The 22508-nt window shown below is 32.0% G+C and overlaps 3 protein-coding genes across 4 annotated transcripts in view; 2 read left to right on the top strand and 1 right to left on the bottom strand.

Annotated features, from left to right (window-relative positions):
* Positions 1-830: 830 nt before the first annotated feature.
* On the top strand, positions 831-5820 carry LOC106061014 (peptidyl-prolyl cis-trans isomerase 6-like). Its single transcript, XM_013219059.2, has 4 exons — positions 831-1036; positions 1995-2187; positions 3058-3177; positions 5047-5820. Exons 1-4 carry the CDS (start codon positions 971-973, stop codon positions 5277-5279), a joined length of 612 nt encoding a protein of 203 aa, XP_013074513.1. The 5' UTR covers positions 831-970; the 3' UTR covers positions 5280-5820.
* Positions 5821-6318: 498 nt separating this feature from the next.
* LOC106061013 (bifunctional polynucleotide phosphatase/kinase-like) overlaps positions 6319-22508 on the bottom strand; it is a 27575-nt gene continuing 11385 nt past the window's right edge. For both annotated transcript variants that reach the window (XM_056035109.1, XM_013219058.2), the window contains 13 exons: positions 19382-19461; positions 18288-18366; positions 14423-14581; positions 14192-14240; positions 13354-13421; positions 13009-13101; positions 11952-12017; positions 11387-11414; positions 11087-11148; positions 9567-9673; positions 9390-9477; positions 9084-9145; positions 6319-6531 (listed from right to left, as the gene is read on the bottom strand). In XM_056035109.1, the coding sequence (XP_055891084.1) occupies positions 6408-6531; positions 9084-9145; positions 9390-9477; positions 9567-9673; positions 11087-11148; positions 11387-11414; positions 11952-12017; positions 13009-13101; positions 13354-13421; positions 14192-14240; positions 14423-14581; positions 18288-18366; positions 19382-19461 (1065 nt within the window). In that variant the 3' untranslated portion in view covers positions 6319-6407. The remainder of the gene's footprint in view (positions 6532-9083; positions 9146-9389; positions 9478-9566; positions 9674-11086; positions 11149-11386; positions 11415-11951; positions 12018-13008; positions 13102-13353; positions 13422-14191; positions 14241-14422; positions 14582-18287; positions 18367-19381; positions 19462-22508) is intronic.
* The window catches only part of LOC106069551 (uncharacterized), a 24068-nt gene continuing 23561 nt past the window's right edge, over positions 22002-22508 (top strand). The window contains exon 1 of the mRNA XM_056035112.1: positions 22002-22080. The gene's annotated coding sequence lies outside the window, so the exon portion shown is untranslated. The remainder of the gene's footprint in view (positions 22081-22508) is intronic.

Genomic DNA, 22508 nt, shown 5'->3' with positions numbered 1-22508 from the left:
TTTATCAACTCACTCGACTGTCTTTCTGTCTGGTGAAAAGTTTGTAATGTTATTACTCCCATACTCATTTCTCGGATCAAGTTGAAACTTGACATAATTATTCATTGGCAGAGACAAAAATCGACATAAATCGATTTAAAAAAATTCAATCAATTAGGTAGGCTACTGGTAATTAATTATTTTGCTTGATACCAACAAGGGAAATTAGTCCTTCAATAGGCCTATAAAATTCACAGATATGGCTAAATATGTAGAGTTTGGTCCACTTATAGATAATTGTACACGTTATTTCTCTCACACACTTTATCGGATCAAGTTGAAACTTTAAACAATTATTGCACCTACCTAACAAAACAGGATTCAACTAAAAATTAACTAACTAACTAAAAAATTAACAATTGGTAATTAAGTATTTTGATCGATATCGAATAAGACATGAGATTAATAACTTCTACGTCATTGAGAGATATAGGCTAGTTGTAAGTGCGGAGTTCTTCCTTCTTAGATAAGATATTTTTTTAAAGGATTAATTTTAAAGTTATCATTGGCCTGGGGTAGTCACTTTTTATCCAACTAAGTCGTAGGCTGTGTTATTTGTGTAGTTAATTACTCTCGATAACTCCCTTCCTCCCCCCACCTCCTCGTAATAGGCCATGGCCCCAGTGAGTCAGCAGAAACAAGTAGATCTAAATAGATTTATATGCTTCTGAGAACCATTGGATTGTTGCACCGCTCACATCGAGGCTGCCACGAGTCCAAGATTGAACAAGCAACTCATGCAACTCATCTCCCACACTATTGGATGTGTCTAGATATCTATCTATCTATATATATATATATATATATAGTCAAGTGATCTTAAATAAGTTTCTACCTAGAGTTAAGAGTAGAGTTACACTAGACTGTGACTAGACGCTAGTTAAGCGGCTAGACTCTAGTTCTGGACAAGAAATTATAGATCTAGTAAAAAATGAACTCGTTAATATGTTTAATATGCTTTATTGTCTATGCACTTGGACTTGGAGAAGAAATTAGGGCAAGTACATTTTATTTGAAATTATTACGTACTTCATAGAGAGGATATAGACTAGAGTCAGTCTAGTGACTAGAGGTCTACTCAGCCTGTAGTTACTAGTCTTTACTAGATTCTAGATCTAGTGACAATCTAGTCACAAGCTTAGAAGCTAGTCTTATCTTAAGTCTAGTGTAGTCTACTGTCTAGTAATTGTTTAATAAATTATATTTTATTAATAATGTCATTAATGTACGTTAGTTTACTACTGATACTGAGATTTAATGATTTATTTGTTACTAAAAATTATTTAAATTTAAACTCAATTAGATATCTGGTCTATTACTAATTAAAATTTTAAAAAGTCCATATATTATAGTCTAGAATGTCTAGATACTGATAATAATAATAGTGGTATTTATAAAATTATAGTTAATTATAGACCCAGATCTATAATAATTCATACTCATAAAATTTAAAACGCCCTTTTAGAAAGTATCTAATAGGCCCAGTATAGGGACAAGATATTTGGGAGCACTATAGACAGTAGCCTACTCATAGTAGGATGCATGTCATGTTGATCATGGCATAATCCAATGGGTCCATTAAAAAAAGGCTTATCTCAGACTCAGATAGGCCAAGTAATGGTACTTTCAACAATCTGTAGGTCATTACAATAGTCATTCAATAGTGCATTTTAAAATGGAAAAAAGAAAAAACAGTATTGAGTATTTTAAATTTAAATTGGTTTAACATTTTCTCACTCTCAGTTGCACCTTCACCATTTTGCTCTGAATACTCTTTTCATGGGTGCTTGTAGGCCTATCTCCTTGTAAAGTCAGTAAAGTTTTGCAAGATAGAAGTCCTAACATTTAGATCTATTTTGCTAAATTTAGATCTACAAGAAATTAAGCATGTAAATATTTTAAAATAGTGTGTTTTTTTGGTAGACTAAGTATGTATTTACTTCTTTTTGCAACAGCCTTTGATAACTGATAAAGTCTCATTTGATATTACTATTGGAGGAGAAAGTGCTGGAACTATAGAAATTGCTGTTTTTGGTGATGTTGTCCCCAAGACTGCTAGAAACTTTGTGGAACTTGCAAGTGGCATTAATGGTTATGGATATGAGGGGAGTAAATTTCATAGAGTGATTCCTGACTTTATGATTCAAGGTGTGATTCAGTGATTTTTTTTTCCCATTTTTAAAAAGTTAGACCCATTGATTATTGCAATTTTAGAATACTTATTTAAACTGAAATATCTTTGAACAGGGTCATAATTAATGTAATACTATGTATGTGGACAAATATGCAAGTTGCAAATGGGTTTGCTAATCATGTGAAACACTGCACTCATCCTTAATCTTCAGAATAAAAGACATTGCCATGATTATTATTATTATGCGTATGAATCAGTTATTTCTGTAATACTTTGGGGGATAATCAGAGGCCCGGTAGCTGAACGGTAAAGCGCTTGTCTTCCGAACGGAGGTCCCAGGTTCGAATCCTGGTGACGACTAGGGATTTTTTGTGTTAATTTCAGGATCTTTGGGCACTTCTGAATCCACCCAGCTCTAATAATAACCTGAAATTAGTGGCAAAAGTAAAGGCCGTTGGTCGTTGTGCTGGCCACATGATACCCTCATTAACCGTGGGCCACAGAAACATAACCTTTACATCAACTGCCCTATAGAGAACGAAGAAGAAGAAGAACTGCCCTATAGATCAAAAGGTGTGAAAGGGGAACTTTACTTTTTTTGGTAATAATTAATAAAAAGATAATTTTGTCATTTCTACTTGACATTTAAACATTTCTTTGAACTAAAAACAAAAGTGAAAGTAAGGGTATCAAAATGAAAAGCTTGTCTGTTTGTCCTGGGAAACATTTGGATATTGATTTCTTGACTAGTAAAGGCTACAAGTGTTGAAATCTTTGAGTACAACATCAATTGATTGGTGATTTACATGCATGTATTAGTCTAATTTGGAAACTTTTGTCATGTTGTTACATTTAAATGTCTGTCTATGCTTTTCCCAAATCAGGGGGAGACTTTGACAAGAAAGACGGAACTGGCTTCAAGAGTATCTATGGTGGCTACTTTGATGATGAAAACTTTACTCTGAACCACTATGCATCCGGATGGGTGAGCATGGCTAATGCAGGTTTGACTGAAATTTATAGCTAGATAAGCTTTCAGCAAAGTTATTTAAACCTGAAAAAAAAAATATGATCAACTAAAATAAGTTTTGTTTTTTTTTATAAACAGAAATCCAATTTTTCAATTAGCCTGAATTGTAAATTTTGTAATGTCTGATTATAAACAATTTACTTTACCCTATTTATTAAAACTGTTGTCATATGAACAAAGACCTCTGTGGACAAGGCTTTGTCTGTATCAGATGTGGCAAAATATTCAAGCTGCAACTGGGTTTTTGTGATCATGTAAAATACTACATCCTTCCTCTTTGAAATCAAAGACATTGCGTAATATGAAAAAAATGGTGAAAAAACTCCACATAAAAATGAAATGTCTTTGTAACTTAGTGAACTGATCTTTCCATTTCCCTCAGAGAGCCCTGTGCTTCATAGAATTAACTCTTCTTATGATGCTGCATTTTTTCTCTCAAAACTTACCTTTTGCTAGCCTTTTCAGTAAACCAAAGGTTTGGAACCCTCTCACAACTGATCTCAGACAAGCCAGTTCAAGAATAAAATATATAGACTTAATTATTCAAAACTTACCTGGATAGTTTTTCTTATTAACTCTTCTTGTTGCAATTTTTTTTTTTTCTAATTTATTCTCCTTATGCCTTGAGGCTACATCATGTTTGTTAACAACTCTATATGCAGTTGGCAGTTCAGAACTGATAGCTAAATTAATGGAGATCTACCAGATAATGTGGGGACAAAAGAAACTGTTCCAAGAGTTCAAAGATGCCTTCTGAACTTTTTTAAAAATTCATCTTTACAAGAGGGCTAGAAATAAACAGATATGCGTAATCTATCATGGTATATACCTATACCTCCTAGCCATTGCTGTCAAAATTCTTGTTAGGTTTATGCTAAATAGACTGCATAGAAGCTGGCCTACTTCTGGAGAGTCAATGTGGCTTCAGGCAGGGTAGAGGTATGGGTAGACATGATTTTTGCAGTCCACTAGCTTATGGAAAAATGCTGAGAGCAAAATTGAAATTTCTATACTGCATTCATAGATTTGACCAAAGCATTTGATTACGTAGTCTTGAAGATCTTTGGCAAATCATGCCCCAAATAGGCTCCCCAATTAATTCATAATAATGGTTTGTCAATATCATGATGACATGCAAGCTAGAGTCCAAGACATCAAATAATACTCTAAGCCTTTTCCTATTTCAAATGGTGGGAAGCAGGACTAAACTCCTTCCACCTATGATGTCTAAGAAAATTCACCAAATGAATTGGCTTGACCATATAACATATGTTGAAATCTTACAGCTGTCACAGATGAACAGTATCTATGCCACTATAAAAAAAATTTCTTATCACAATAGGCTTGACATTTAGTCAGTATTCCTGAAAATTGCTTCCAGAAACAACTTTTTTTTATGGGGAAGGAACTGTGTGCAGGAAAGTGCCCTCAGGGATCAACACGTGTTACAAAGACACTCATAAGAGCTTGCTGTTGGAATGTGAGATTGACATTCATGTTTAGGAAATGCTAGCTTTCGATCGCTTCTTGTGGCATGAAGCAGTGAGTGTCCAAATTTAAAGATATGAGGCAGGAGATCAGCCATCATCAAAGAAAAGAAGCAGGCATATTCGAAGAAGAGCAAACCAACCAAAGCCATGTATGTGGCCAGCTTTTTTAAAGTGAGGTTGAAATCCGTGACATCTTTGAGTTCACATGAAATGTGCTAATCTTTAACTATAAAGGAGCTATATATATAAATTAGAGAATGTGATTTTTGTGTAAGAATTACATTAAAAGTGGATGTAAAAATATTATAATAATCTATTAACTCTTAATAATTATATTTCAACATTTGTTTCAGGGAAAGACACAAATGGTTGTCAGTTTTTTATCACTCTGACCTCGACACGCTGGCTTGATGGCCATCACACAGTATTTGGCATGGTTTTGAAAGGTATGGACATTGTCAACAAAATTGCTGAAGTCAAAACAAATGCCTATGATGCTCCTGTTGAAGACGTGGTCATTGTTAAGTCCAGAGTTGAATCTGCCAGACATGAACAAATATTTGTTGATATTGTTCCAGAGGACTAATTGTGATATGTTTAAATAAAAAGCTGAAACTAATTGTTATCTTTAACAGGTACAGTCATGGTCAGTATTAGTTGAAGACTTTTTCTGTGTCCACACTTTTTCTGAGGGTTAATAGGATTTTTTTCTACTAAAATTAAAGGATGAATTCCATGTTAAAGAAGTTAAAGATTTGTAAAAATGTATTTGAGGCTATGGATTTTCATTACTACTTTTGATATACATTTATTAATATTGTACTATTTTTTAGTTGTTGAAGGTTATGTGTAACATTAATTACACACTTTACAATGAAGTGCCTTATTGTTCTATATTTATCAAGGTTTCATGTCAAACATATACAATGAAGAATTTGTAACATTTTACACTAAGATCAAAATCTGAAAACTTTATATTTTATACAGTATTATATTTTTTATTTTGTACATTGCTGTGTTCTACATTATATTGTACAAGTTTAACAACTTTTTATATCATTCTAAAAGTTTTCACATTTTTATATACAAACTATTTGACACTGAAATAAAACTATGTACTTAATATATCTCCAGTTTTCCCTTTTTTTTTTGTTATTACAAATTTATTTGCATGTTAGACTATTTTTTTTTCTCGCCTAAAAAATTTTGTTGATTTTTCCTTAACAAAATTCTAACATGGTTTAGAAATGGCAGATGGTTAAAAAATAATTTTAATCTAGTATCTTTTATAGCAAAAATACATGGAAGTACTGGTATTCCCAGTATTCCTTTTGATATATTTTTTGTTTTACAAGCTTTGAATGATCTTTCAGAAATAAAGCCTTTTATGTACTAGCCCAGACTTTTGCAGGACAGCAGGCTGGATTTAAACACGGCAGCCACCTAGACAGATATTTAAAGGTATTTTATAAACGTTTGCCAAAAAATACAAGGTAAAAAAAAAGTTATACATAGCTCAAAGTAGATCAGGATAGAATGGTTTACTGCAGTTGTGTAGTTAATTATAAATTAAGCTTCTTTGAAATATTCCACATCATATACTAATTAAAAAATGCAAACGTCAATGTATTTGTAATACTTATGTTTATTTTTAGTGTCTAGAAACATGGTGATGATATAATTTGTTCAATTGTTAGAAATAATTTAATAGATGCTATTTCTCTAGCAAAAATTTTTTGTATTTGGCTTCTAAGGCTGGAGAAGAAAATCTTGGCACAAAATTCACTTCAGCTATTTCTGAAAAGCCTTCACTCGGGTCAGGCTTCTCATACTTGGATCTGCAAATGTAGAGAAATCATTTTAAAAATTTGTGTCTGTTAAATTTAGGCCTTAAAGACTAGATAAAAGCAAACCAAATAAAAATGCAGTAACAATTAATGACAAAAAAGTGATAAACTAAACAAAACATGGATAATAGTTTCATTTTGGGGACTATGTAGCAGTTGTTTTTCTCCATTGAATTTTGTTTTAAAAAAATAGTTCAGTAAAAAAAAACCCATCAAGATAACAACTAAAAAAGTTTTTGTTGACTGAATTAAAAAAAAAGTATATTTTATTTTTATTTCATATATTCCTCTAATTAAACAATATACTTTGAAAACCTATACCGCGCCTACTAGATGAAATTCAGAATGATTAAAAAATATTCTTAAAGGTCCCCTGGGCACATAACAAAGTGTAATATTGGTCTACTTTCTTATTGGATAATAGGCCATTAATTAAATTATTTTAACATTTATCTTTCAACCATATAGACTAAAAATAAGATTACAATTTCATCTATTATTTATAACACACACACATAAAATGGATTAGTTAAGAGTGATATACAGAATTACTTAAAAAGAGAAATTGGAATAGAGTTTAAATTTCTAAGCCTAGCAACACATGATCACTTTTTTCTAGTTACTTTAAGTCGATTAACTCTTTCTCTCCATAATTATTTTCCCTGTTCCATTTTGCTAATATGTACCTTTAATTGATGACTTTTCAAAAGGTTTAGATAATAGTGAACGAATAGATGCTATCTTACTAGATTTTTCCAAGGCTTTTGACAAAGTTCACCACCAGAGTTTGCTTAAAAAATTAAAATATTTCGGCATTAATGGTCCATTGCATCAGTGGATTAAAGATTTTCTGATAGGGAGAGAACAAACTGTAATAATAAATGGCTCTAAATCAACACCGATAACAGTAAACTCAGGTGTACCTCAAGGAACTGTCTTAGGTCCACTGCTATTCTTAATTTACATAAATGATTTACCAAATTGCATTACCTCAGGAACTAAAGTCAGATTATTTGCAGACGATTGCATAATATATAGAACAATAAAAACAACACAAGACAAAGATATTTTACAAAGAGAATTAGATGATTTACAGAAATAGGAATCAAATTGGAGCATGTATTTCCACCCAGAAAAATGTCAGTTGTTAAGAGTAACAAAAAAACTAAAACAAATTAATTCCACTTATCTTATTCATGGTACCAGTAACACAGACTAAAAACGCATAATACCTAGATGTTATAATAAATGAAAAACTGTCATGGAATCCACATATTGATAAAACTATAAAAAAATCAAACAAAGCATTAGGATTTATTAAAAGAAATTTCTATAAATCAAATAAGAACATAAAACTAAAATGTTATTTAACCTTGGTTGGGCCAATAATAGAATATGCATCCTCCGTTTGGGACCCCTCAACTCAAGATAACATTAAGAAACTGGAATGGACACAAAATAGAGCAGTGAGATTCATAACAAACGAATATTCACACTCAACCAGAGTAACACCTTTAGTAAAATCACTAAATTTAGAAAGCCTTCAGGACAGAAGACTCAAAAGTAAAGTAGCAACTATACATAAAACACTGAACCATAATCTTCAAATACAAAAACAAAATTTAATAAAATACTCTGAAAGACACAAAGATAAAGGCACATTCCTCGTCTCATATGCTAGGAAAAATTTGTACAAATGCTCCTTCTTCCCTAGTGCTATTAGAGCATGGAATGGGTTGCCTGAGCTAGCCAGGAAAACCAGTGACTTGGCAGAATTTAAGTCATTGGTTAATATGCATGACTAAATGCATGACGCGTAGGACGTAATCATCTTCTTTTTTGAAGTAACGTCTGCATTATATAAGAAGAAGATAAGAAGATGTACCTCACTAGCCTGTTATATTATTCTTCAATAACTTATCAGAAAAAATTTTTATTGGGTACAGAATTGAAAGGGAATGCACACCCATTTTAGAGAAAACAAATGGATGTTTATAAAACCAAAATGAAATTTTATTTTGGATACCGGTAATGAAATAAAAAAATAGAACAATTGTAGACAAATCTCATTAGAACTAGATCTAGGAAATATTTTATGATTAAAATTGAACTAAAACAATTTTTGTATGATAGTTATTCATATTTTTAGAAAACTCAATATATAACATATAAATTAATTGTCTTGAGTTCACTATCTTTTAGTAACTTTGCTAATATCAACAGAAAATTAATATAATTTTTTTTTTCAGTTTTTAGCCTAACTGTTTAAAAACACTGCTTTTGGTAAACAAAACAAAAAAACAATTTTGAAAATGAAAAAAATCTTATGTTTTCAAAAAGGAAACTATTCAAGATTAAATTATATAGAATTAAAAACATTTTGGGAGGAAAGAAAACAAAACAAGTGACTTTTTAAGTCAGAAAGAATGTGGTCCAATCAATGATGGTTTCGTCAATTTGGAGAGAAAGAGTTAATAAGGTAATGTGGATTTTTGTAGTCTAATTCAATATAATTCAAAATTTGTAGAAAACATTTTGTTTACTTCACTCTGTTAAAGATCATCTCATTAATTTTTTCATGATATTTGTCAGTTATTTGTCGAAACTGAAAAAAACAATACAAAATAAACATAAACAATAAAGACAAAAATAGTACAATAATCTTAGAATTTAACTATCTATACTTAATAAACATCTATACTTAATAAACTTAAGCTTAAACTAAAGAACCTTTATTTCAAATTTATTGTAAAATATGACATTCTTCTCAAGTAATCTGTTTCTAAGACACTTTCATGGAGTTATATTAATAAAAGACTAGTTCTTTATTTGTTATAATTATCAAATACCTTTTCATTATGCCGGCACTGTTCTATAGAGGTGGTGAAAACAAAACACCTGCAAGGCACTTTTACTCTTTTGGCACATTCAATATAGCTGTTTGGAAAATGTAAAATTTATTAAAAATAAAAGCTAAAAGCTGACATTTTAACTTTAAGTACGATTCTAAGTTGATCATGTCTTACCGTGTCCTTTCATCCTTTGTGATATTTGTATTATCAACAACAACACTAGATCTAGGTAGAGATTCATTGACTAGTTTGACACACTTCTGCCAGCTGCCCAGAGTATCCTACAGAAAGCAAAAAGAAATACAAAACTGTCAATATTAGTAATCAGGGCAGCCTTAGCAATACGAGGGGCCCTGGGCAAGTGTCATAAGCTGGCCAGTGAGCCATAAGAGTAGACTATATATACTGTAACATATGCTAACAGGCTTGACCTCTCATGCTGAAGGCCTTATTATTGTTACAAAACAGAGTACATTACCTAGATATTGTACTATTGGCACTTTGACTACATTACATACCGGTACTGTATTATCTTATAATATCCTAAAATACAGACACTTCAAAAAAGAAGAAGTCCTATGTGTGTCCCTAGGTCAATCTAGTCATGCTTTGTTATATTTTTGTATGTAAGACTTTGCTTGTTCCCAGTCCACTGGATACGACATGGCCTAAATTGTGCCGATGTGCCAAAAAAAATAATAAAAAAAATATATATATATACCCCAGTCCTCTAATATAGATTTACTGACCTTTAATCAACATAACTAATGATTCAGAAACATTTCGCATGCAAAATCAACAAACTAGATAATAATTTTTTTTTTTTCTGCTTTGGTGGGGCCCTCTCAGGCGGTTGTCCCACTCGCTGTCTGTGCTAATAATATGAAATTTTTATGTTTATAGGAAATATAAATTGTTAAATTTACTGTTGTCTTGACTGGATGAAACCTTCTACTATCACATTACAAACAGATAATAGACACTGTTGGATGTAGAATAAGAAGTTTGTTCTTTATCTATACATTTCTGTATTTTATTCTTTTGAATAACTCTTTAAAATTTTTGCCCCAAAATTTCTTCAGGTGTAAATATAAAAAAAAAAGAAGATAATTTCAGACTTCTATTATTATTATTTCAAACATTTAGTTTTTTCAAGTGTTTTTAAATCTACAGATCATGAATATGGTGAATATGGTCAAGATTTATGGGAGTCTGTTTAGTATTCTTTATCTTTATTATAAGTTAAGAAAGAAACAACAACAATAATTAGAGAAACTAAATCTATTCATACAAGTCTAATTCTTTTCTATCACATGCACTTACACTTAGGAATCATTAAAATATTTGTTTTTTCAAATTTTGTCTGATGCTTGAAATGAAAGGACTTATTTATGATCACAAAATCAACTAATAAATATCTCATTGTCAAACAAACACAAAGTTCATTAAAAGTACAATTCTTAACTTAGTTTGATTCTTGATAATAAATAAAAGATCTTGAAATGTTGACAAAGTGTATTTTATTTAAGCACAACAAAACAACAGTGTTACTATGGCACCAAAACAACAGTGTTACTATGACAACCAAGCAACAGTGTTACTATGACAACCAAGCAACAATGTTACTATGACAACCAAGCAACAGTGTTACTATGACAACCAAGCAACAGTGTTACTATGACACCAAAACTTACTCGGTTTACAACAACATAGCCTTTGGGTTTCAACAATTCATTTGAAAAAAATGATTTCCCACCTGAAAGACAAAGACAGTTCTATGAAACAGATAAGAACACATTTGAAGTCTTTTTGAAACATAAAAAAACTTTTTATAAAATACTTTTTATAAGTTTTATAGTTCAAACCCAACTATCCCCAACTTAGATATACAATTTTCTTTAAGACCTAGGACAGATGCAGCTCAGTGTTGACCATTTTCTAGTGAATGCAATAAAAAAATAACATTTCTAAATTTATTTTTTTTTTAAACTTACAGGCAGGAAATCCAACCAGTACTATTACCTGCAATCAACAACATTAAAATTATGTGTTAAAATGACTGTGATTAAACATGGATGCATTCTGAATAAAATAAATCTGGAAAAATACATATGATTTACAATTTAACTTCTGATTTTGTTAAATGAATGACAATTTCAATTATATCATGTACCGGTATCACTATATTACATAGTGCTGCCTCTTTATGCTGTATACTGCCGTTTCATTTTTTTTTTAAATGAGAGTGCTACCTTTTATTTCAATTTACTACTATCTTTGAAAAAATATGTTCTAGAAAATTTTCTTACTAATTTAATAATAATAATTTGTTTTACCATTGTACATTACAAAAAAACAATACATAATCAGAGCAAATAATTTGTATGATAGCACACAATTATATTTCCATACCCCAGTTTCAGTAAGTTACAGTTTGTTTAATGATATAATTGCCAAAGGAATATGTCCCTTTTTTTTGTATATAAAAAAGAGTTAATTTGGTTAAGTTTGTAAATGTGATTAAATAAGCTTTACCATTGAGTGAAACATGTGACTTACTTCTCTATCCCCTTTAGTCAATTGAGTGGAAGATGACAGTAAAGGATCTTTAGAGCTCAATTTCCTCTGTGGTCATAAATATAGAAACAGGTGAAACTGACTTGACATGCACGCATTAGCTTATGTTTGTGGCATTTAATCACATTCAAACCAAAAATGTGAATGACACTACACATGGAGTAAAGGTCTACTAGAATTCAAAATGAAGACAGGAAATGTTCAACCAATGGCTGGTCTTCTCTGCCCTGACACTTGCTCTCACAAAAGGTCACGTTAGAAAAAAGAATCTGCTAATACTTCAAAATGTCAGAGGAACATTCTTGTGAATATTTTTCTTCCAATCATTAGATTTTTAAATAAGCAAAATATAAAAAAAATACATTAAAAAACAACGATTACAAAGCTTATCCAAGGGGAAGAGCTCCACATTTACAAATCTATTAATAATGTAGAATTTATTTCGCTTGGATGTGGGAGAAGTAACATGTAAAATTATCTAAGGGGATAAAACCCCACATAACTAGCCTAACTGTTAATACTTAAGTATTAATTTCCCTAGTTGGTATCAAACAAAATAATTAATTACCAGTAATTGATTGTTTAATTTTTTTCTTACTGATTCATGTTTGGTTAGGTACAACAAACAATAAAAGAAAGTTTCAACTAGATCCAAGAATGGATGTGGGAGAATTTGTGTGTTCAAAATATTTAGCAGACAAACAGAGTCAGAATTATATCCAACAGCCAAATGTAAAGGTGTTTGTTAATGCTTTGCCCACAAGATGTAGATTTTAGTTTGGTTGACAGCACAATACTCATGACAACCAAATTCAAACTAATTCACCATTCAACAGTTTTGTTTTTTTAAAAATACATTTTATATAGCGAAACTTTCATGCTTACACAGGCTTAGTTTTTGGGGAATAAATGTCACACAATACTTTAACATTTTGTCAAAATTATGCTCAATCATTGCACAGTATAATTAGTTAAAACAATATTACTGAGTTTTTTAAGAGCAAATTTTCATTTTAAAGTGCTGACAAGCAATACTCACAGGATCAAACTGAGGCATTTCAAATGGAGCTGCCTTCTGATGTAAGAAAAATTCTTCAGGGGTTTTGAATGGCAGGCCAATATTGAGAGCAAACTAGTCCAAATCAAAATGATTCAAGCTTTAAAAATACCAATCATCTAACCAAGATAAACATGATGTCAATACTAGAGTAAATATAAACAATGCAATTTTTTTGTTCAATATGTTATTTTGTTTATAAAGACAAAGTAATTATTGTGATACGAAATAATGCTGAGCATCTCTAGGGCTAAAAAGTAAGAAAAACTATTTTATTTAAACATATTTATTTCACAAACTACACAGTTAAAAAATGTTCAACCATACCAGCCTGTCACTTTTAGAGAAATCTTTTTTCTTCTTTGGTGCCCAGTTGGCAGGTCTTCCTGCTGCATCTGAAGAGAATTCAATAATTAGAATAATAATGTTCCAGAATTAAACTATAAGAGGAAAAAAAAAATGAACTATGACAGAGAGAGAGAGAGAGCTTGCCAAAGGATGCAAGTGTTAATCCATAGGCTGTTTGAAAAAACTGTTTACAAAGGTGTTTTGTGATGAGTGCAACCATTTTTACTTCCCCTAACAAATGTCTGTTACTAAATAATGCTGGGTTGACTTACTTAAACACAGACTAATTCAGACAGACAAATTAAAAATGTAACTGTTATTTTCTTTAATAAGTTAATTTTGAACTATTTCAAACTGTGATGCTTGATAGTAAAAACAGGAACTAATACAAACTCTTTGGTAAGGTCAAAAGTAATTTTTAACCTGGTTAGTTTGTTTCAAAACTTAAGTCAAAATGATTTTTCATTAAAATGTATATGAAACTCATTCCAAATTTTAAAAACAATAAATTTTTTTTTTTAGTAGTTTTGTATTTTTAAATGTACTCTTCATTTTAATTTTTGTTTTTACATTATTTCCCTTATAGTTAGAAAACAGACTTCTGTATCATTATGTATGCAGGTCACAGACAATATTAATGTCATCAAAAATTTAAATTCCAAAAACTAATGACTACAATTTACTAACACCATCAAAAGTATCTCTAGAAAAATCAATTTATAGATTGTGTCATAATCTATTGTATAATCAAATACATAAGTAAAAAAAAAAGTGAAGTTCTCCTTTCAGACCTTGAGATCTATAATCAAATACATACCTCCAACATAAAAACTTTCCTTGGGGTCAATAGGAAGACCATTGTTATACTGCAAGAGCAAAAAACATGCAATATTTGTATTTGTTTATAACAATTGTAACAAAAAATATTTTACTGTACCAAAAAATATTTTGTTACAAAACTTTTACTATCCTAAAATAATAATAAAAAAAAAAAACAAACAAACATACTATTTAATCAAATGAAACAAATATTAATTTTTCTTCTTACTTGCTTTTTCAACATTTCCCACATTCCATCACATGGCTTCCTGAATTCTCCATCATGAGTTGCTACAAAAGCTTGGACAGGCACTTGTAGTTTGGTGACAACATTCTCTATTTTACTTTTCAGATCTTCTATAGAGGTTTTACCCTTGGAGACACCTAGCTACAAGGTAGCAACATTTAGGTAACTAATACTCATCTTTATTACCCATACAGAAATTTGTCTTTAAATTTGAGCATTACACCAAACAAAACATTATATCTATAGAAAACCAAAATATACATTCACATCAGACATGTTTATATCAGATAGTTGAATTGTATGTAGTGATTAGATAGCCAGAGGAACAAAAGAGTTTTTTTTGTGTCTGTTTATCTTTACTTTTGGTGTCTTGTATCACTTTTGAGATGGTAAAATCACAGGATCCTTTTTTATTTCTAAAATCTTTTTAGCTTTTCTTATGAATGTTTTCCTCAAACAGCTGCCCTGACTTCCAAAAGGAAAGAAAGAAAACGATATTGTTTCGGTAGCTGCCTAGAGCATTTAAATCAGTGTTTCTCAAACTGTGCTGCCGAAGATTTGCTGGTGTGCAGCGGGAGTTTTCAAAACGCCACACATGCAGCGTTACACAGGTCTGTCTACTATTAAATTTTTATTTTACGTTGCGATAACATCCCCATTTGCAACGACCAGTAATAGTAGTGGAGCGCTCCATATTGACGGAAAGGGCTGTTAGCTTTTCATGTTATGGAATTTTCCACTATACATATACTATTATAATGACTCAAATGTAGGCCACCTTAGCAGACGCACAGCAGTTCTTGTAACGATAATAATAAGCGATGTGTATTGTTTAGGTGTGTGCTAATAATAACAAATTATCAATAAGCATTATTCATGGTTATCCATGGAGAAATACGTTAGCAAGAATGAAACTGCGTTAAATGAAAGCAAGGAACCAAACGAAGGTACAAAGAAGATTACATCGGATATGGTTTCATATCTTCGGGACCTGAAGATGTTCCATTGCCATTCTGTCTGATTTGCAATGCAACTCTATCGAATGAAGAGACACTTGGAAACAAAACATCCAGCTGTAAAAGCGCAACCGAAGGAATACTTCGAAAACATCAGGGCGGCTCAACAAAATAAACAAGCTATCCAACTACCTAAAGCTGCCAGAAAAGGGATTGATTGCAAGTTATAAGGTTGCTCAGTTATTAGCAAAACGCAAGAAAGCACATACAGAGGCTGAATCAGTCATTGCACCAGCTTTAGCAATAATTGTTGAAACTATCCTTTGATCCGATGCCGCCAAAAAAGTTAAAAAAGTTCCTTTGTCAAATGATACTATCTCGCGCAAAATTGAAGACTTATCGTCAGATTTACAAGATCAAATCTGCGAACACTTCGATGTGACTGACGATGAAGTGTCTCTGCTGTGGTCTCTTCAAGTTGATGTTAGCATTAGCGGCAAACCCCAGCTGCTAGCTTCTATTCAGTTCCTAAAGGATGAAAAATGTGTCAACGAATTCTTATTTTGCAAAGACTTACCAACTACGACCAAAGGTAAAAGATATTTTCAAAGTGGTGAACGAAAACATTTTGCTATTCAAACTACAGTGGAAAAACTGTGTCAGCGTTTGCATCGATGGCTGTCCTTCCATGCAGGGAAATAGAAAGGGATTCATCACTCTTGTGTGTCAAGAAAATCCAAATTTATTAGTTGTTCACTGCATGATCCACAGAGAAGCTCTTGCCTTCAAATCTTTGCCGAAAGATTTGATGTCTGTTCTGGATCAAGTGATTGAAGTTGTAAACTTCATCAAATCTCAACCACTTGCATCCTGACTTTTCTCAGAGCTTTGTAAAGCTATGGATTCAGACTACAAATGTCTCCTGTATCACACCAACGTTCGTTGGCTCTCCAGGGGAAAAATGTTAAAGCGTGTCGTCCAGCTCAAGGCTGAGCTGATTTCATTCTTGGAGGCTGAAAAAAAAAGACTTTGGATTTTCTATTCATGACGAGATCTGGTGGATTAAGGTGACATTTCTCTCAGATTTATTTGACTAATTAAATTCATTGAATTTAAGTCTTCAAGGACCATCGGAAACCATCATCACTGCATCCTCAAAACTGAAGTCGTTTGGTGAAAAATTGTCTTAGTGGCAAAGTAAGATCTCGAAAGGAGTCTTCGACTGCTTCCTACTTACAATGAATGTGCTTCAAATAAAGAATTCCCCCCCCCCCCCCCCGAAATTATGGACACTTTGACACACCTGCAGTTAGTACTGCAGCATTACTTTCCAACAGTTGAAAGTAATGAGTATGGATGGGTCAGCTATCCATTTGGAAACAATGAAGCTACAAATCTGACAACTGAAGAAGCAGAGCAGCTCATTGATTTAAAAAACGATGCAGTTCTTAAGTCAAGTTTTGCTGAGAAAAGCCTGGATGTGTTTTGGATTTCAATCAACAGGTTATATCCTGCAATCAGTTTCAAAATAATTCTTCCATTTGCATCTTCATGGTTTTGTGAGTTTGGATTTTCAGCACTGACTGAAATCAAGTCTAAGAAAAGAGGAAAACTTCTTACAATAGACGATGAAATGCAGTTTGTTTGCCAACTCTGGAGTCTCGATTAGATCGCATTTGCTCTAAAAAAACAGGCACACCCTTCACATTAAATGTAATACAGGTAAAATCTTTTTATTATAAAACAACTGTTGCTCTTCGTGGTGTGCCGCAAAATTTTTGTAATTTTTTTACTGTGCCGCCAGACAAAAAAGTTTGAGAAACACTGATTTAAATAGTCTAAAATTGAAGTACCTTAGTACAGTCTTAGATGATAAATTCAATTTTCCTGCAAAGAGATTACATAAAAAAAGGACAACAAGAATAAGGGTACTAAGTCCTCCTTAAGTGTTAGTGAAAAAGCCTTGTCAATGTTTTACCATGCTCATAGCTGCAGTATTTTAAGTTTCACCATCTCTGCCTGGTTTGGCAATAACAACATTAAAAATAGAAATGAACTTTATAAAATACTAAAAGCTGTTAGTAAGGTCATTGGCAAACAAATAAAATATTACAAAATAATAATAAAAATAAAAAAATCTTATCTATGGGATTAAATCCACATTTATAGTCATATCAATAATGAAATTTAATAACACTATTTAACTTTTTTTTTTATATCAAACAAAATTATTTCACTGCCACTAATTAATCAACTAATTATTATTATTTTTTTTTTAAAGATTCATCTTTTGTTCAGAACAATGAATAATTGTCCAAAGTTTCAACTTGATCCAAGAATGGGAAGAGGGAGAAATAATAAAATTCGTACCAGACAGACAGAATGAGTTGATATAAGCTTTGTAAAAATAAACCACATTGGGACACCTATTTGAGAAATACATTGTTAAAAAAGCTATAAAGATTTAAAGCATAAAAAAAAAATTACTCTGGTTCAGGATTTTAACATTTTACCCTCACAAAGTAGATACAAGACAAGAACCACAAGAAGCAATTAAATCAATGAATTCAATTGTAAATGTCACAAGTAATGTTTAAGAGAAACTGTGGTATGAACACGTCATTTGTGTGCACTGTTATATGTAATACACAACTGAAAGACTAATTTCCTCAGGGATGATAAAGATCATTATTATAATGAGTTGAATAAGTTACCAGATAATGTTATGTCCCAGGTAAGAAATTTATTTTATTGTTCAAGTCCAGGAGAGTTTTTCTTCCAGTTTAGATTATATAACAACAGTACCGTATGATTATTTAGTCACTTTCATTTCAATTTAGCAGTAAGCAGACCTGAGCTGAAAAAATTTAGAAAAATTCTAATTAACTCACCTGATTTGTAAATATAACAATTTTGTATTTTTCTTGATGGAGGCGTTTCATCTCATTAAATATCTCAGGGTAAGCAATTCTGAAAATTTTCAAGATAATAATATTATTTTAAAAAGCTGCATGATCTAATTTAAAACAATTTTAAAAAAATATTAAGCAATAATAATATCAGTGCTTTTTAATTATTAATGAAAGTAAGCACAAATAAGTAGCACCAAAGTCTACAACTTTAAGTCATTCATAAATTAATAAGAATATAACACAAAACAGTACATTCAATCAACTAGATCTATACTTTTTATCAGTGGCATTTTACGTCTCGAGAGACAATCTTTTCCCTATGCAACTTCTTGTGACTAAAGAGACCAATCCTTGATACACAGCTGCAGTCACAGTAATCACCAGGCGCCGTTGCATTAAAAAAAATACTTTTTATACTTCTTTAACAATCTAAAATGTCACTTCTGCTGACTTGCCACATCAGAGAAACATTTCCCAGCTCAAAGAACTGAAATTAATTTGACTTAACTTTAAACAAATTTTGACCCTAGAAGAATGAATATGAACTTATAAATAACAACAAGGCTGGTCTTCCAGACAAAAGTGCAAGAAATAATTTACTATTTCATGTGCAGACCCAGCAGTGACCTAGGTATATATGCAGACCCAGCTGTTGTATGCTGTATATCTATCTCTTGAGATATCTCACCTGTCTTCCAAAGTGGCTTTTCTTGAGGTTTTAAATGTGTTAGGTTATTTGTAAGAGATTTCTAGCTATCTTTTAGAAGACATTTGCTGACAGTTTTTGACAGGGATATCCTTTTTGAGGGGTTGTTACTGTGTTCTTCTATAAACTACTCTAAAATAGAGTTTCTTCAACCTCAACCAAGAACATGTGTTCTACCCTGCACTGCTGTTATAAAACAAAAGTCTCTTAAGTTCTGAAAACCTGTATTTCTTATTTAACTTACCTAAGACTAAGACTGCTTTATTGATCCTTACGGAAATTTGTTCGACCTGGAGTCTTTAATAAAAGGGGGAGAGGGGTAGTACAAAGCTCCTTGTTTAAATAAATAGCTTTAAGAACTACTCACTTCCAATCATTGGAGTCAACAGGAAATACTTTGCCAGAACTAGTTGTAATCAAGGTTCCATCAAGGTCAAATGACGCTATCTGCAACAAATTATACCAGTAAATAAATCAACTGAACGTAAAGAGGTTACAGTTTGAGCTAACTAAACATGACATAAATATATTTCCCAAATAATAGATACTATATGTTTCCCATGTATTGAATTGTATTTGTTTCCCAAATAATAGATTGTAGCAGTTTCCCAAGTAATGGCTTGTATCTTTTTCCCAAGTAGACATACAAAAACACAACTTTCATATAATGTTGAAAATATTGTGACTAAATTAGCTGATAATGACTATTGTATTGTTTTCACACATATACCCTGCATAAATTACAAAATAAATAATAACAAAATTGCACAACCCACATTCAAATAATCCCAGCATGTGCAAAGCTTGACTAGCAGTAAACTATTAGTACATAAAAATTGTTGTTCATTAGACATCTATCTGTCCTTTGAGATGCTATCATGCTTTAGCTGTTATTCCAACAAGAGATACATAGTGTGCAACTCTCATATAGTTAAAAAAAATTTGCTGCAGCAGCTAGGCTGGGTCCTTTGATTGCTCTGATTATGCATTGGCTAATACTCTGCCTTATTGTGTAAGAAATTCATTCCCAGGGCAGCATGGGTATTCTTGTAGTTAATGTGCAGCACATGCAATTAATTATAATCAGTAGTCAGTAGAGTTTTTTAAGCCTAAAAATGCCAAAGTGTAATTCATATACAGCAGATTTTAAGCTACAAGTTGATAAGACTTTCCAATGTGCATTTCACAACCATACAGCTAACTATAGAAGGTATAAAGACCCACAGGAATATCCATAGTTTCAGTTATGCTATGTTAATGAGTCAAATAAATTTTGTTAACCCCAAACCTTTGTATGCCGGTATGGACAGTATAGATGGACTTCTTATGGTCCAACAGTTACACTGGGCAGGGCACGTATCCCGTATGCCAAAGGCAGTCTTTTTTGGTAGGCTGAAAGGTGGTTGATGTATGAAGCAGGACGTTTTGGCCCCGCTGTTTTGGCGATGGGACGTTTTGGCGCGAAATACATTAAGTACGTTTATTGTATTATTTCTTTTAAAAGATTCATATCTATGTTTTGAGTGTTTGTGTTAAGACATATTTTTTCACGAACTAAATTTAAATGTGTGTTTGTTTTTCACATCATTTTCTTTAATAAACATTTTGGCTTGTGTATGTGTGTTTATTATGAGGCACACTTTTATTTTCACTGGAAATACTGCATTCCTCACTAATCTTCGGACTCGAAGACAAGCCTTATTATACACACAAAAATACAGTATCAACTAATTACTTTATCCATCAAGAAAATGAAAATGACATGAAAACTGATTTTCAAAATTGATTTGAACTTTTATGAAAACAATGACAATAAGCAAAACTGAATCTACTGCACTGAAGAGGGAGTGAAATAGCACATAGTGGGGCAGAAGAGGGGGCATTAGGGTTTATTAAAAAAAATTTCTCTAAATCAAATAAGAACATAAAACTAAAATGTTATTTAACCTTGGTTAGGCCAATAATAGAATATGCATCCTCCGTTTGGGACCCCCTCAACTCAAGAAAACATTAAGAAACTGGAACAGACACAAAATAGAGCAGTGAGATTCATAACAAATGAATATTCACATTTGACTAGAGTAACACCTTTAGTAAAATCACTAAATTTAGAAAGCCTTCAGGACTCAAAAGTAAAGTAGAAATTATACATAAAACACTGAACCATAATCTTCAAATACAAAAACAAAATTTAATAAAATACTCTGAAAGACACAAAGATAAAGGCACATTCCTCGTCCCATATGCTAGGACAAATTTGTACAAATACTCCTTCTTCCCTAGTGCTATTAGGGCATGGAATGGGTTGCCTGAGCTAGCCAGGAAAACCAGTGACTTGGCAGAATTGAAGTCATTGGTTAATATGCATGACTAAATGCATGACGCGTAGGACATAATCATCTTTTTTGAAGTAACGTCTGTATTATATAAGATAAGACAAGTGTCTTAGCTCTTCTTGATAAATGTATTGAAAAATAAAATTTTGGTCTAAACTATATCCCTCACCCTTTCTTTGTGTATCTTATATTACACACACACACACAAATACCAATTGTATTAAGCCCATATTTAATAGATGTAGTTGACATCAGGTCACTGATTCTGATTATTTAAATTTATGAAGCTGTTAATTATTGCATGGTTTGAAAGAGTGACCTACTAATTTAAATAAAAGAGAGGCTGCATGAATATGTGATAAGGAGAGGTACAACAAAGCAAAACTGAATCTAATGCACTGAAGAGGGAGTGAAATAGCACATAGTGGGGCAGAAGAGGGGGCAGAGCATGGTGGGGTCACAGAAAGGTGAAGAAAAAAACTTGATTGATCTAGCTGATTGGTTGAAAGAGTGTGTGTGGGGGGGGGGGGTCACAGAAAGGTGAAGAAAAAATCTTCATTGATCTAGCTGATTGGTTGAAAGAGTGGGAATGTAATGGGAAACAAATACTGCGAGAAGTGATGCAATGCTGGGGAGGGAGGTTTTCAGAAAAGATAAAAGCTGCAATGAAACAAAGATCTTAAGATCAGGCTGAGTATTAGAATCTGTTTCACTTTTCACCTATTTCAAGGTAAGCTAAAAAAAAAAAAAGTGAGTAAAAATTCAACAGCGCTATTAACCATTTTCTTCACCTAGAATTAACTACAGCCATAAACAGGAAAAATATAAACAAATACTTTAAAAAAACAACAACAAAGTTTAGATTAAGTGTAATTGTGTCAATTTCAGTCATGTAATTAAATTCGGAATAGATCTAGACTAACAATAATACATCTGTGCAATTAGAAATATATTTACCAATTGTTTCTGTTTAGCGCAATTTCATGCTTTTAGCTTTCTCATTGCGATATGATCCTATCACTTGTTTCAACCAGTTAGGACTGGCCGGGGGGGGGGGGGGGGGGGGGGGGGAAAGAGGGATGAATGTTACTGTGAGAACTTTTTTGAATGCATTTTATAAAAAAAAAAGTTGTACAACTTGAATTCAAACTTGAGCGC

The sequence above is a fragment of the Biomphalaria glabrata genome, chromosome 7 (genome assembly GCF_947242115.1).
Source record: "Biomphalaria glabrata chromosome 7, xgBioGlab47.1, whole genome shotgun sequence".
Classification (NCBI taxonomy): domain Eukaryota; kingdom Metazoa; phylum Mollusca; class Gastropoda; family Planorbidae; genus Biomphalaria; species Biomphalaria glabrata.
This window is presented reverse-complemented; position numbering and strand designations above follow the sequence as displayed.